At 33.9% G+C, this 15,977-nt stretch overlaps 1 protein-coding gene across 2 annotated transcripts in view; it reads left to right on the top strand.

The window, feature by feature from the left end:
• Positions 1-15,977, top strand: part of LOC306886313 (formin-like) — an 85,218-nt gene that overhangs the window by 43,683 nt on the left and 25,558 nt on the right. For both annotated transcript variants that reach the window (XM_079443319.1, XM_079443320.1), the window contains 7 exons: positions 5,588-5,675; positions 6,311-6,372; positions 7,696-7,784; positions 9,816-9,945; positions 12,304-12,450; positions 12,600-12,659; positions 14,111-14,231. In XM_079443319.1, coding sequence (XP_079299445.1) covers positions 5,588-5,675; positions 6,311-6,372; positions 7,696-7,784; positions 9,816-9,945; positions 12,304-12,450; positions 12,600-12,659; positions 14,111-14,231 — 697 coding nt within the window. The remainder of the gene's footprint in view (positions 1-5,587; positions 5,676-6,310; positions 6,373-7,695; positions 7,785-9,815; positions 9,946-12,303; positions 12,451-12,599; positions 12,660-14,110; positions 14,232-15,977) is intronic.

Raw genomic sequence — 15,977 nt, 5'->3', positions numbered from 1 at the left:
AAATAAATCATTTAAAAAAGAAAAACATGAGCTATGAGCAAAATAAAACACTTACTAATGATTACTGAAATAATTAAAATGACAATTTTAAATAATTTTAATAAAAAATAATCCAAATAAATATTTTATTTTATTTTTGAAATATTATTTATTTATTATTTTTATTTTTTGACATTATATTATTTTATTTTATTTTAATTCATTTTATTTTATTTATATAAAAAAAAACTATATAAACTAAATATTTTAAAACAATACAGACGATATGATTTATTTTTATTTTTGAATATATATTTTTCCTGAGCATGTAACCAGCATTTAGTCTCTGTCACTGCATTTGTGCTTTGGGATCACAATAATATATATATATATATTTATTTATATATTTATATATAGATATTTATATATATACATTAAATTATTTATATTTATTTATTTTGGCTTTTAATACGTTTTAATATTTCTCCTTTAGTGGATGTGAATAGATGCTGGAGCTCTCTGGTTTTGGCAGGACGATGTAATTTCTGAAAGAACGGCTAAACACAAGTGACACAGATGCAGATCCATCATTTATGTGTGTTTACTCGTTCTGAATCAGCCTTCTGAGAAACCGGCCTCCAGGAAAAACCAGCTGAGACTGGAGTCGATGTCCTGACAGAGCAATAGAGCGAGCGCGAGCGAGATCGATAGAGCTGCTGTCTCACATGCGGCGTCTCGTCTGATCGCCAGCGCAGACCTGTTTGAGTTCACACGAGTAACGATGCCTCTCCAATGACCAGCATTAGCTGATTAACACAGTCTGGCCAGTTTTATTCAAACATGAACGTGAATATGAATCAGTCAATGTAAGAAATATCATATATGCATATATATGTATGTATATATTTTAAAAATTTTGGGTTTAAAATTTTGCATACTGGAGAAAAAAAAATATTTATATATTTCAGTATGCAAAATTTAAAATCCATCTTTATCTATAAAGTTATCTAGTTCAAATATATAAAAACATTTTATTTTTTATTTATTTTAAATACACACACACACATATATACAGTATATATATATATATATATATATATATATATATATATATATATATATATATATATATATATATATATAAATTTTTGAAATATTGTAAATATATGAAATAATATTGTATTGTTTTATATATATATATATATATATATACATACATACATACACATACTGTATATTAATTTGTCAAATATTGTAAATTTATAAAAATACAGACATATATTAAACTAATAAAAACTTTAAAAATAAAATTTAATTACATTTTTATATATAAATAAATTTTTAAATATTCAGTAGAAACTATAATAATAATAATAATAATATATGCAATTATGTTTTGAATGAATTAGGATTAATTGTTCGGTGTATAGTCTCTGTATGTGATTTAGCTGACATCACTGATTATTTATTAAGATATTATGTATATTTTATTCATATCACTTATTTTAAATGTGTATTTTATGTATTTATAAATATTTAATTATAATTTTTTTATACATATATTATAAATATAATTTTTTACAAATATATGTATTTATTGATTATTTTTATAAAAATAAGTTCTAGATGTATTTTTAGTGGATTTTACCCTCCGGGTCCGAGTCTGTTGGTAGAGGCGAGGAAATCTGTGAGTGTTTGGGAAAGCGTGTGTAAGTGTGTTTTGATCTGTGCACGGATTATGGAAATGAAGTGGTGGTGTGTTTGTGTCGGACACATGTAGATGATACAGAAAGCATGTTTGGAAAGCGTCTATCAGCAGCGCAGCTCTCCTCAGAACACAGTCAGCGCAGGTCAGACTCCACGGCTAATGTGTGTCATGTGTTGAGATGCATCCGCTACATGGATCCCCGGCGCCTCTCCTCGCTCTGATTATCATATCAAAGCGCGGCGGGATGACATGAGGGGCGGAGCCTCTGTCATCTCCATCCGCTCTAATGACTAACAGGTGCCATCATCAGGAGTCTCAATATCTGAACATGTTAGACGTCAGAATAATAATCTTTTCTCTGTCCTTTCTGCTGCGTGCTCTGGTGTGTTGCTCGATTCTTGATTTTATTATTTTAGTTTTTATCTTTTCTCTATCCTGTCTGCTCTATGTTCTGGTGTCTCTCGTCTCCTGACGTCTCTGTGAAGTATGTAAACATCACACAGTCAGATGAATCATTATTAATATGCAGCTTGAGGAGTAATGATGCTTTTTTAAACAAACTGACATTTTAATTGTTTCTAACTTTAAGTCCCTAACGCTGTGTTTATTGGTGTGTATTCTGGGAAGCGTTTGACGGCCGGCTGTAGATCGAAGTATTCTGTGTTTGTAATTCCAGAATTCATGAACTTCTCCTGCTGGAACAGAGTAATAATGATGTTTACTGCAGAAACCTGATGTGTTTAATAATGTTGAGTTATTAAATGTGTTAAATGCGGTTTCTCCAGGACAGCGGCAGGTACTGACTGTTCTGAAATAAACTTCTCATCATTTCCATTTATATTCCTCCTAACGAGAGTTCATGATGCATGAATCAGATCTAGAATATTTCCTTCCTAAAACACTCTAAGAAAGGTGTCAGGAACATATTAAAGTATTAAAAGTATATCATTTTTCAATTCAAGAAATAAAATATTTAAATTTTGAATTGAATAATTTTTAAATGTGTGTGTATGGAGGGCCAAATTACTAAAAATTAAGTGATTTAAATAAACGGTGACATATATAAAGAAATAGGTAAATAAATGCACACACACACACACACCGTGAACACACCCGGAGCAGTGGGTAGCATTTATGCTGTGGCGCCCGGGGAGCAGTTGGGGGTTCGGTGTCTTGCTCAAGGGCACCTCAGTCGTGGTATTGAGGGTGGAGAGAGCGCTGGACATTCACTCCCCCCACCTACAATCCCTGCCGGCCCGAGACTCGAACCCACAACCTTTGGATTACGAGTACGACTCTCTAACCATTAGGCCACGACTTCCTGACTTTATTCAATGCCTCAATGTTCAATGGTTTATAGCCATAGTGAAAGCAACTATAGATAGTTTGCCTCAGATCTTGAAAATAAATGAAAGCAAACTTAGTCAAAACTGTGAACTCACTGCGAACCAACATCCATAACAAGCTGTATCACTCACTCACTCAAAACTGTTCAGTCATTCACATTTGAATCATCTATACTGGCTACTTTTCTCTTTACTTCACACTTGCTATTGTCACATAGTGTCGCTTTCTGATGCTGCGTTTGAATTTTCATGCCACATTATTTGAAATTAGCGCGGGCCAAACATTCTTCTCTCGCGGGCCGCCTGTTGAGGAACCCTGCCATACAACTGAAATATATTTATCTCATATAAAACAAGAAAATATAACATTTATATTAGTCTGAAATTGTATATTATTTATAATAATATTTCTTAAATATTTTAAATACATGTAAACAAGAAAAATGTATACATACATACTTTAAATATATTAAATAATAAATAACAGTTATAAAATATAATATCTTAAATAATACATTTTATATATGAATGAATGAATATATATATATATATATATATATATATATATATATAATTTTAAATAATATAATAATTAATTTTAATATAGTTTTAATATAGTTTTGAAAAAATATATACTCTTATACACAATATACACAATATATACACCCGCACAAATACATATACTGTATATGCTGTATATGTACAAAATATTTTTTTTAGATTTAGAACAAAATATATTTTTAATATATATATATATTAAATATATAATATATTTATATAGTGGTTGGAGGTCATTCATTAGCATGTCTCTCTCTGTGTGTGTGTGTGTGTCTGTGTGTGTGTGTGTGTGTGTGTGTGTGTGCACCTGGTATTCATCACGTCCTGGGGACCAAATGTCCCCACAAGGATAGTAATACCAGTACATCTTAATCTTGTGGGGACATTTTTTGGTCCCCATGAGGAAACAAGCTTATAAATCATACAGCATAAAGTTTTTTGAAAATCTAAAAATGCAGCATGTTTCCTGTGAGGGCTAAGTTTAGGTGTAGGGTTGGTGTAGGGCAATAGCACATACAGATTGTACAGTATAAAAACCATTACGCCTATGGGATGTCCCCATAAAACATGGAAACCCAACATGTGTGTGTGTGTGTGTGTGTGTGTGTGTGTGTGTGTCTGTGTGTGTGTGTGTGTGTGTGTGTGTGTCTGCTCACATTAATAATGAAGGCTCTCTTCACCTGCTGTAATGCAATACTCACATCTGAAGGCTGTCGCGCTGGTTCCCACTGAACACCGCAGTAGCTCACGCTGTGTTAATCCTAATGAAGAAGAGCGGACATTAAGTTTTAGAGCAGCTCTTTAGCGTGCCAAAACACTCATAGCCTTTATGAGGGAATTCAGTCATTAGTAACTGTGACCATGTGTAGCTACAAATAAAAATCCTGTGAATTTATAGTTTGTTATAAAATCTCATCCAGAGCTCAACGATGGCCTTTTATGGAGCCAGTTTCTGTGGCTTTTTCTTCTTCTTCTCACCGCGAGCTGCTAATTGTGACAGTATCGCACGAGAACCGAAGTTTGCTCTGATGCAACGTGACCAAAACACAACTCTTGAGATTTATTACAGTGCTTTCACAAAACATCGTCATTTTTTTTTTTTTTTTTTTTTTTTTTTAAAGTCGTGACGTATTGTCAAGTATGGTGACCCATACTCGAAATTGGTGCTCTGCGTTTAACCCATCCAAGTGCACACACACAGCAGTGAGTAGTGAACAAATGCACACACACACACACACACACCGTGAACACACACCCGGAGCAGTGGGCAGCATTTATGCTGCGGCGCCCGGGGAGCAGTTGGGGGTTCGGTGTCTTGCTCAAGGGCACCTCAGTCGTGGTATTGAGGGTCATTCACTCCCCCCACCTACAATCCCTGCTGGCCGGGGACTCGAACTCGCAACCTTTCGATTACGAGTCCGACTCTCTAACCATTAGGCCACGACTTCCCCACATATAGTTATATACTGGAGACTGATGGGGAAATTATATCAGAAAGAATTCATTTAATAGACTTTCAACAACTGATGATGTTTGTGGATATATGTATGTATTTTACATGAATTGCATCATCAAGGCTGCATTTATTTAATTAAAAAAGCTGTAAAACAGTGAAATATTATTACGAATTGAAATATCTGTTTTCTATGTGAATCTATGTTAAAGTGTAATGTATTTCTGTGATCTGCAGCTGTATTTTCAGCATCATTACTGCAGTCTTCAGTGTCACATGATCTTCAGAAATCATAATAATATACTGATTTACTGCTCAACAAACATCTGATTATTATCAATGTTGAACACAGTTGTGATGCACAATATTTTTGTGGAAACTGTGATATATTTTATTTTTCAGGATTCACAGATGAATAGAAAGTTCAAAAGAACAGCATTTATTTCAAACAGAAATCTTTTGTAACATTATAAATGTCACTTTTGATCAACTGAATGTGTCTGTGATGAATAAAAGTGTTAATTTCTCCCTCTTCTCTTGCAGATCATCAAGCTGCTGGATGGCAAACGCTCTCAGGCCGTGGGAATATTAATATCCAGCCTCCACCTGGAGATGAAGGACATTCAGCAGGGTACTTCATTTCATTTATGTTTCCTGATCTGGTGTTTGCCAGTGAATCGCTTGCCGTGAACTGAACAGGTTGTTTGCCCGTGATGTCATTGCTGTGGTGTGAAATGCAGCTGGAGGGCAGGAAGTGATTTTTCTCCATAGGAATCAATAGCAGAAACTCGTCTACACAGTCACATGATCAATCACACTCATTTACTCGCATCTGATTGGTCACTAGAAATACAGCACAATCTGACATATTTCTGATTCATAAGATGTTTAGACTAGGCTTAAAAGTTAGTCATTTGATTGTTTTATTTAACACAGGTCATAACTTACATAAAAACATAAACTGGTCTAATTTGAATCTGAAAAGTAAGACTAGTTAGTCAGACTAGTTAATAAGACACATAGTTAATAAACATAGTTAATCCAACTGGCCAGAGGTGCAAATGTGTCTTTTCTGGGAGAAAATTAGGCTGAAAAAACACAGAAATAAACAGAAAGAAGCATTTCAAACACAACACTTGTGATGTAAAATGAAATGTAAATGTTTAAGTGTGTTGTTTTGCAGTTGTGACTGTAATAAAAGGACAGATCTGGTGTTTATAATGAGGATGTGTTTGTTTTCCGTCTCATGAAGTCTTTATATTGCAGCTGTTCTGACGGTGGATCATTCTGTGGTGGATCTGGAGACCATTGAAGCTTTATATGAGAACGTGAGTAATCAACTGAAACCTGAACCCTCACCTGATCAACACCTGATTTTTACTCTCGGCCTTCACTCTGTTTATTTTCTACAGAACCAGCTGTTTGCCTTTATTACGTCATTAAACGTGTAACTGTGTGTGTGTGTGTGTGTGTGTGTGTTTGTGTGTGTGTGTGTGTGTGTGTGTGTGCGTGTGTAACTAACTCTAACCATGATCTGATGATTTGATCAGTTTGTTAGTTGTTCCAGAATTTGTTTACATTATATACTGTACTGTGTATTTCCTTTTTAAAGGGGACCTATTATGCTCCTTTTTATAAGATGTAAAATAAGTCTCTGATATCCTCAGAGTGTGTTTGTGAAGTTTTAGCTCAAAATACCCAACAGATAATTTTTTACAGCTTGTTAAAATTGCCACTTTTAGGGTGTGAGCCAAAACGCGCTGTATTTTGGGTATGTTGCTTTAATGCAAATGAGCTGTTGCTCCCGGAGAAGAGGGCGGAGCTTCAAGAGCTCCAGCTCAGCATTAGCAGATAAACATTCCACTATTAAGACAAGCCTGTTATCTTTACTGAAAACATACTCTGTTTAAAAGTCAGTCATCTGATTGTACTGTGCATAATAAATTTGTGTTTATGAATAACAACATAGCTGGTCTCATGGTGCATGGCATGCTATCACAAACTTTATAAGACCCACTCGTGATTATGAGCTCAATATATATCTCCAGCAGCTACAGCAAGTGATCATTAATGGTGGAGGCGGACCGCAGCTTCTCTCTCAGGGCTGTGTCTATGCTTACAGGGCAGCGTCTCTTTCCCCTCGGTGACGTGAACAGAGGGAGAATCTGAAACTGCTCGTTCTGAGAGACTTTATGATTTATTTAGATTATAAAAAAATGAGTGGGTGTTCAAACACCTTATAAAAGTGATTTTTGCATAATAGGTCCCCTTTAAGACTTCATATCTGTGTGTTAAGTGTGTACTAAAACTAAAACTGGTTATGTGTCTTAAAGGGATAGTTCACCCGAAAATAAAAATGTTGTCATCATTTGTTGAGTCTTTCTTCTGTTTCTGGTCCCCATTGACTTCCATAGTATGGAAAAAAATACAGTTGAAGTCAGTGGGTACCATCAAAAGATCCTCATCATCTTTTGTGCTAGAGACCTGTAAATGATGAATTATGACTGTAATATTGCACAAAAAAGCTCTTGATCCATCACCAGCATCTAGATGTTTTTGTGCCATTGCCATTATAATCATGCAAGGGCTGCATGTTATATTCCTGCAATGACTAGTTTTACTTCTAATGGTTTTGTTGTGAATGTTGACAGAGAGCTCAGCCTGACGAACTGGAGAAGATCAAGAAACATTACGAGACGTCTAAAGAAGACGAGGTGAAACTTCTGGATAAACCGGAACAGTACGTCATCGAGTCGCTCTGATCGTTCACTGAATAACTCGTGGCTTGTGTCAGAGACCTTATATTAGCATAGGAACTCGTTTAACATATTTAACTTATTTAACATCCATTTATAACACAGACCAGCATCTTCATTCTGTTGATTTGCAAAAAAGGCATAGCATTAGTACATTTGATGATGCTGAGTTCAGAAATAGGAATTAAATCTATTCTTTTTTTCTAAATATCAATATATCAAATTCTATATATGTATCAGCTTTAAAATAACAAAAGCTGTGAAATGTCAAAAGCTTGGCAAAAAGAGTTCAGAATGCATCACTGAACTTACAATCAGCAAAGGACTGGAAAAATATGTTCAAACACTCCGTTTAATGTCAAAGACTATTACAAATAAGCAAAATAAGCTTTTTTTAAACAAAACCTGTCATTCTCTGTCTGTTTGGTTGCAGTACAAAGCAGAACACATCTGGCCATAATTCTGACCTTCAGGATTCGGTTTATAACAGAAAATGGGCTGAGAATCGATCAAATAGACAGGATTCATGTGTTTATGGTGTTTTCTGCTGATTAATGAGTATTGCAAGACTTCTTCACTTCTCAAAAGCAAAAATGCTACAAAATGCATCATATTTTGTGAGAAAGTGTCATGTGCTCCAGCAAAACACATTATTTTTGGAATCAGTGGCTCAAAATGAGTAAGAAACAAGTATTGGATTTTTATTATATTATTGTTTTATTATAACAATACTTGAATTGATTATTTGCTGAAATCATCATCTTCTGGTTCATATTCCACGTGCACCTATAGTAGAGTCCCAGGTTAAACTCAGTCTGTATCATACTGTCAAACTATTGACTTCCAACCATCAGCTCATAAAAACAAAGGTTTGAGAATATTGCCATAAGATCTAAACCTTATATACTGTATATAGTGTTAATATGAGACTTTAAGAGCCTCATGTGAAGCCAGTAACTTTCACACAGTATGCACACATTTACTGTAGGATTTACTTTAAAACTATATTCACTCAGAAATTGATCATTTTCACAAATAATTGCAAAGAAACAGCAAGTAACATTGAATTTAATTAACATTAACATTGAATTAAACACAATTTAGAAGTAAAAGTACTGAAATAGTATTTTCTTTGTTAACAGGGTTAACATAGTTAACTAAAACTAAAACAAAGAAAATAAATATTAACTGAAATATAATAAAAAACTTAAACCTATTTTATTTCACCACCTTTTCTCATTTTTGCTTACTTTAATTTGATGTACTAAAATAACTGAAATAACTGAAATTAAAATGAATAAATAAACATTTAAAAACAAAAAAATACAAAATTACAAAAATTAAAATGATTAAATTATAAAAATGACAAAAAAATGAAAATTTGCTAAAACTTGAACTAAAATGAGCATGAAAGCAGAAAATATATAAAAATCTAATTCAGAATTTTAATAACTATGACAGTGCTGTATATGAATGACACTAAAACAAACACCGAGTGTGAAACATATTCCAGTAATCTTTGTTTAATTTTCAAAATGATGTATTATACTTTGTTTAACTTGGAAAGATATGTTTTAGTGTACCAGACATCAGACATTCAGTCGTTCCTCAAAAGGATGATTAAACGCTTTACAACACATTATTATTATTATTATTATAATAAATGCTTCTGCTTTCTAACCCTGCTGTTTCAGGCATGTAAGTGTGTTAATGTGGTTTGTTTTTATGAACTGAAGGGTGAGAGATGAACTCTCACATGCTTCACAAACATCTAAAGCGTTCCTGTAAAACCATTAACCGCTCGCTTCAGAATCAGCCAGCTGTGTGTGACCTTTGACCCTCGCTGTAGTGAGTCAGCGTGTATGCTAATCAAACAGGAAGCCAGCGGTCCTCTGTGACTCGTGCCGCTAATATTCAGCTTAATCACACTTAAGTGCACTTACTTGCATCCAGATTGGCCTGTTCGTGTGAAGATGTGTTGCTCACGGCTTTGATCTCTTCATCTTCCTGCGCAGATTCCTGTACGAACTCTCCCAGATTCCCGACTTCGCCCGGCGCACGCACTGCATCATATTCCAGTCTGTGTTCATGGACTCCATATCATCCATCCATCGCAAGGTGGAGATCATCTCTACTGTGTGCAAGGTACAATAAAGATCTGAAACCACTTATTTTGCCATTTCTTCTATTATTGTTAACCGTAGTGAAAAATAAATAAACCTAAATGTATTTGTAATACATTTATTTCATGCTAAGGATACTACAAATACATTTTCATATTTATGTACTTAATAAAATGCCTTGCAATTGTGCTTTTAGTGTACTAAACCGGTATACTTAAAGGGATAATTCACCCAAAAATGAAAATTCTGTCATTAATTACTCGTCCTCGTGTCGTTCCAAACCCATTCATCTTCTGAACACAAATTAAGATATTTTTGATGAAATCCGAGAGCTCTCTGACCCTCCATAGACAGCAACACAACTGAAATGTTCCCAGACCTAGAAACGGTAAAACAGTCCATGTGACATCAGTGGCTCAACCGTAATTTTACAGAGCTACAAGAATACTTTTTGTGCACAAAGAAAACAATAAAAACATAATTTATTTAACAATTCTTCTCTCAGAGTTACCGTCTTCTGCCATGTATACCGCCATTATCAAAAATATTTATCAAAAAAGAAAATTTGTTATGAAGAATATTCTTTAAAATTAGAGAAATCACTGACATTCAAAAAAAAATGTATAAAACCATTTAACTTGCAAATTTTTTCAAAACATGTTTTGTTAATGCAATGAAAGTCACTAGTGACCAAATCAGCTTAGCTACCAACAGTATTCAAAATACACTCTTTTATGTTGCGCAAAAGAAAGTAAGTCATTCAGGTTTGAAACAACACAAGGGTGCGCAAATGATGACGGAATTTATTTATTTATTTTTGGTGAACTATCCCTTTAATGTTTCTTTTAAATAAATGAAATGATACTCTAAAGAAGAAACTAAAACTACCAGCAGATGCCGGCTGATTCATTCAGGAATTCAGTAAACGGCTCTCTCTTTGAATCATTGATTCACACGATTCGTTCAGAAACTCAGAGATGCACAACAGTTCTGCTATGGCTTCATAGGAAATATTTTCGTTGGCAAAATTGAACAAAACACACAATTTTGTGTTTAAATTTTGCACAATGTTAACTTATTTGCTGAACTGTTGTATAAAGTCACATTGGCACTCGTGCAAATCAGGACAAAAACAGCACTCGTGTGATATTGCTCTCGCTGCTCATGTGATATATAAAGTACCTGACAGTCATACTCAAGTACAGGTATCTTACCAGAAAATGACTTTGGTAAAAGTCACCGTTTAGAATATTACTTGAGTAAAAGTCTTAAAGTATGTGATATTTATTGTACTTTAAGTACGAAAAGTATTTTTTAAAATCTTAAACGTACTTAAGTATTGAAAGTAAAAGTACAAATACATGCAAAATGGAAAAGAAGCATATATATATATAAATATGTGTGTGTTCATACACAGCTTGAGAAACAAGATTGTGTTCAGTTTGAACTCTTTCTTCAATTTTGTTTGTATTTTTGGGTAAGAATAAGAAGCACTTCATTCGGTACTTAGTGTCTTTCATAAGAAAACATTTCTGGAATCTGCGTCTGAAATAGCATTAAGATGTATTTACACAGTTTAATGTGGTTCAGAGGGGACATGGATGCATTTAAACTGCAGTTACAGATGCATAAATAGGCCTAATGTTGTGTTTTTAACGTATAACATTGAATACTGGTATTTAAAATCATTTAAAACATGAAAATAATAGCCAAAATGTGAATTTAAAACCGCCAGTAGGTGGCAGCAAGTGACTGTTAATGAGTGAGTCATTGAGATTCAACCGATTCATTCAAACAAGCTGATTCATTCAGAAACAAAGCATTTAATTAACTGTGTTAATGAGTGAATCACTGAATCATTTATTCAACCGATTCATTCAAACAAGCTGATTCATTCAGAAACAAAGCATTTAACTGTGTTAATGAGTGAATCACTGAATCATTTATTCAACCGATTCATTCAAACAGCTGATTCATTCAGAAACAAAGCATTTAATTAACTGTGTTAATGAGTGAATCACTGAATCATTTATTCAACCGATTCATTCAAACGGCTGATTCATTCAGAAACAAAGCATTTAATTAACTGTGTTAATGAGTGAATCACTGAATCATTTATTCAACTGATTCATTCAAACAGCTGATTCATTTCAATAAGTAAACCAGTTGGAGCAGGGCATTAACTGTGTTAAAATATTTTAATCGTGTTATTTTTTGATAACTAATTAATAAAGTTAACGCTTTAAACTGACAGCCCTAATTTATAGTGATCTGAAAATCTACGTGATATCTGAGACATGCATGATATTGTTTGATGGCTGTTTCAGCACTAGGGTTGTTTCAGCTGTGAGCACTAGTCTGAATGTAAGTGTCTTTCCAGGGTTTTCTGGAGAAAGACAGCGTGAAGGACGTGATCGGCGTCATCTTGGCCTTTGGGAACTACATGAACGGTGGAAACCGGACCCGAGGACAGGCGGACGGATTCGGACTGGAGATTCTGCCTAAATTAAAAGACGTCAAGAGCAGGGTATGAAAATAACTCATAACCATAAACCTGCACTGAGGTTGTGTCGTGTCTACAGACGGATAATTACTGGTTCATTATTCTGAAGCTCTAGTAGCTGAGCTGAACTTCGTTTAAGATTTGATTCTGCTAATGACCCTCTTTCCCATCAGGACAATCGGATATGTCTGGTGGATTATGTGGTGTCGTACTACCTGCGAAACATGGACGAGGTACGGCTCTCTTGATTTGATTTTTTCACTAAAATGATTTTTTTTGCATTCAGGATTGCTTTTCTGACCGCGCTAGTGGATATTTGTTCTTGTTTTAAGCAAAAACCCACTTCATTTTGATCAGTTTCTCATAAAACAAAACTTCATATCTCTTCATATCGTCGTTTTGGATCTTAAGTAAATGTATCTTCATCTAAGAATGTTTAGATATTTGCTTTTGGAAAACAAGACGGAGTTACAAGCAGAGAGTTTCTCTTTCTTTCTGACAGATTAGATATGTTTCCATCCAAAGTTACGAAATAAACTTATGCTTTAAAAAACGTAAACTTATTATAAAATATATATATATATATATATATATTTTTTTTTTTTTTTTTGAGGAATATCAATTTTTCATCTTTTTTTTTAACAGTAAGCCTCTTTTGTTTGACAAAAAATTGAAGGAGTTGTTCAAATTTAATTTGATTGCATTGACATTAGGATTAATTAAATTGTTAGTTATATACATTTGATTATCACTATTTTTGGAAATACATTTGTATTAAATCAAAACACAGAATCCAGAAAAATTCAAACAGAATTTCTGAAAACAATAAAAGACGTTTCACGGGGCAGTATTATTTTTTAAAATTGTAATAAATTATTAAATTGTTAAAGTTTTATGAATTTAATTGATTATACATTTTGATTGTTACAATTAAATTAAACCATTAAACAATTAAAATTAAACCATTCAGATTTATTAAAATGGAAAACACAGAATTTGGGGGGACACACATAAATAAAAGAGAATTTAAACAAATAAAATAAAACAAATTTCATAGGACTGTAATATTGAGATTTCTGACTTACAAAAAAATGTAATAAATTCTTAAATTGTTAAAAGTGTTATTAATTCAGTTGATGGTACATCCTTTTCGATTATTAAAATTGAATTAAACCATTAAAATAGATTCCAGAAAAATTCAAACTGAAAACACAGAATCTGGGAAAAAATTTAACAGAATTTGGTAAAATATATTTCATAGGGCCGTAATATGGCTTTAAACTTTTAATAAATTATTAAATTGTTAAATAAATTGTAAATTCAGTTGATTATACATCCATGATTAATTTTCTGCAGCAGGAGAATATAACTGTATATAACAATTCTTGTATGCGATACATTACGAGCTTCCGAGCGACGAAACGCAGTCATGTTCTCTGATTTCGGGAGTCTGCTGATTGGGAACGCATTACGGAATTTATTCAGTAAAAGTGTTTCCATCGTAGTTTATGTTTTCTTATCGGATAAGACATTTTGCCTACTTAGTTAAGTTTTTTAATGTGCATTTTTAGAACTGATGTGCATCTTGGTGTTTAAATCCAGCGTCTTTTCATGCAATATCCCAAAATGCACATAAAAATAGGTGGATGGACGCATAGCTATTGTGTTGTTGCTGTCGTTTCAGAACGCAGGAACAGAGAAGAGCGTTTTCCCGCTGCCTGAACCTCAGGATCTCTTCCACGCTGCTCAGGTCAAGTTTGAAGATCTCGCAAAAGACCTTCGCAAGTTAAAGAAGGAGCTGACAGGTATGAATCTCACCCGTTTGTCTGTGCTCTTGTGCTTATTTAATGCTGAAGATGCACAGAACAGCAGCATCTCACATTGCAGAAGTAAACCTCAAGACAAACCCAGACACTTCTGCTTTATTGATCAGAATTTGGGTTTTACACAATGACCGTAAAATGAGCTTCGGCCCAGTGAATCTTTTGAATCCGTTTAGATTCAGTGTCAATGTGTGGCGCAAAATGAGTCACTGAATCATTCGTTCAAACGATTCATTAAACAAATACAGTCAATGTTGTTTTGATGTTTTGTTAGAAATACATTTGTAAGTTTCATAAACTTTTTTTGAGTTATAAATACAAGGGAATTTAATTAAATCCATTCGTTCCAATGGGGTTAATACTGATAATTCTCAAATTATATGTTCTTATAAATATCATACAATGATATATTCAGATACAATTTCTCATTCAAAATGTTGAAAAATATTTATAAAATAACGATTATTTTGGTCCAAATGGATCGGGAAGGTGAACATTTTCAGCTGATTTTGATCATAATCATAAATGTTTCCTCCACAAAGCATAACAATATGAATTAACATGCAGTTAAAAGCTATTTCTTTTCATTTTACACTGGAAAAGGTGTTTTTACCGTAGCCTGTGCTCCGCTGTGCTCCAGGCCACCGCAGGGGTCAAAGGTCACGCCCCCCCTGCCCCCGGTGTCTGCAATTATTTAAATCAGCCAATAATATGGCATATGAAAGCAATTAGATATGCTCTCTCCTCATTCCCCTCCATTTGAGAATCGCTGTTAAAAACTCTGATCCTCAGTGACCCGAGGGAAAAATACAAACCGGCTACAAAACCACTGCCGCCCCACCTCGAGCTGTCTGTCACTCATTTATTAGCACGCAAACGCAAGACAATAAATATAGAATAAGGGCCTCGCATTTGATCCACACCACAACAAAAAGCCTTAAACGCCAGTCCTCGGGCGCTGGCTCCAGATCGCACCTTCGGCGGCAGCAAACAGGGATAAATATGTATGCCGTGCCATCATAAAGAGCTGCAAGTGTTCCTAATTATTCCTGCAGGCATTTCTGTTTAAAGCGAGAGCGCAGAGGAGAGTTTCTGGATGAGATTGGAGGTCTGTGCATCTGAGGTACATGTGTGAGGCGTAGAGACCTTTGATGCTGGATGATGGATTTACTTCTGAGGCAATCTGTGAATATGCAAAATCAAACGCTTTACTGTCAGGAATAAAAATCGCAAGGATTTCAATTACATGATGTAACATCATCCAGGAGACCATCCATGAATTTGAAAACTCTCAAGCTCTCAGATGTGTATTCATTTCATGAGAAATAAAAGCATTTTTATTTAGTTAGGTTAGAGCTGTGTAATTATCTTTAATAGCTCAGATCAGGTCAAATGTTCATATTGTAGGGTCCTATGATTTCCACGATGCACAAAACTGACCAGAAACTCGAAGGTCTTCACTACAGCTACTATAATAATAATACAGTTTAGTAAAATTATTAGACAAATACTTAATAAAATGCAATGTTTATTATTTTTTAAAATATCACAAAATTGTTCTTCCTTTTATATATATATATATATATGTATGTATATATTTAAAAAACTCTTGTGCAGCACTTTGTTTGACAAAAAAATTTAATAATTGTAATGTTGTACAAATTTAATTTGAGTACACGGACAATAGATTGAATGAAATTGTTAGTAATATACAGTACATTCAGTTTA

Source organism: Barbus barbus (assembly GCF_936440315.1).
Source record: "Barbus barbus genome assembly, chromosome: 20".
NCBI classification, from domain to species: Eukaryota; Metazoa; Chordata; class Actinopteri; order Cypriniformes; family Cyprinidae; genus Barbus; species Barbus barbus.
Note: the sequence above shows the minus strand (reverse complement) of the source record. Positions and strands in the feature narration are given on the sequence as shown.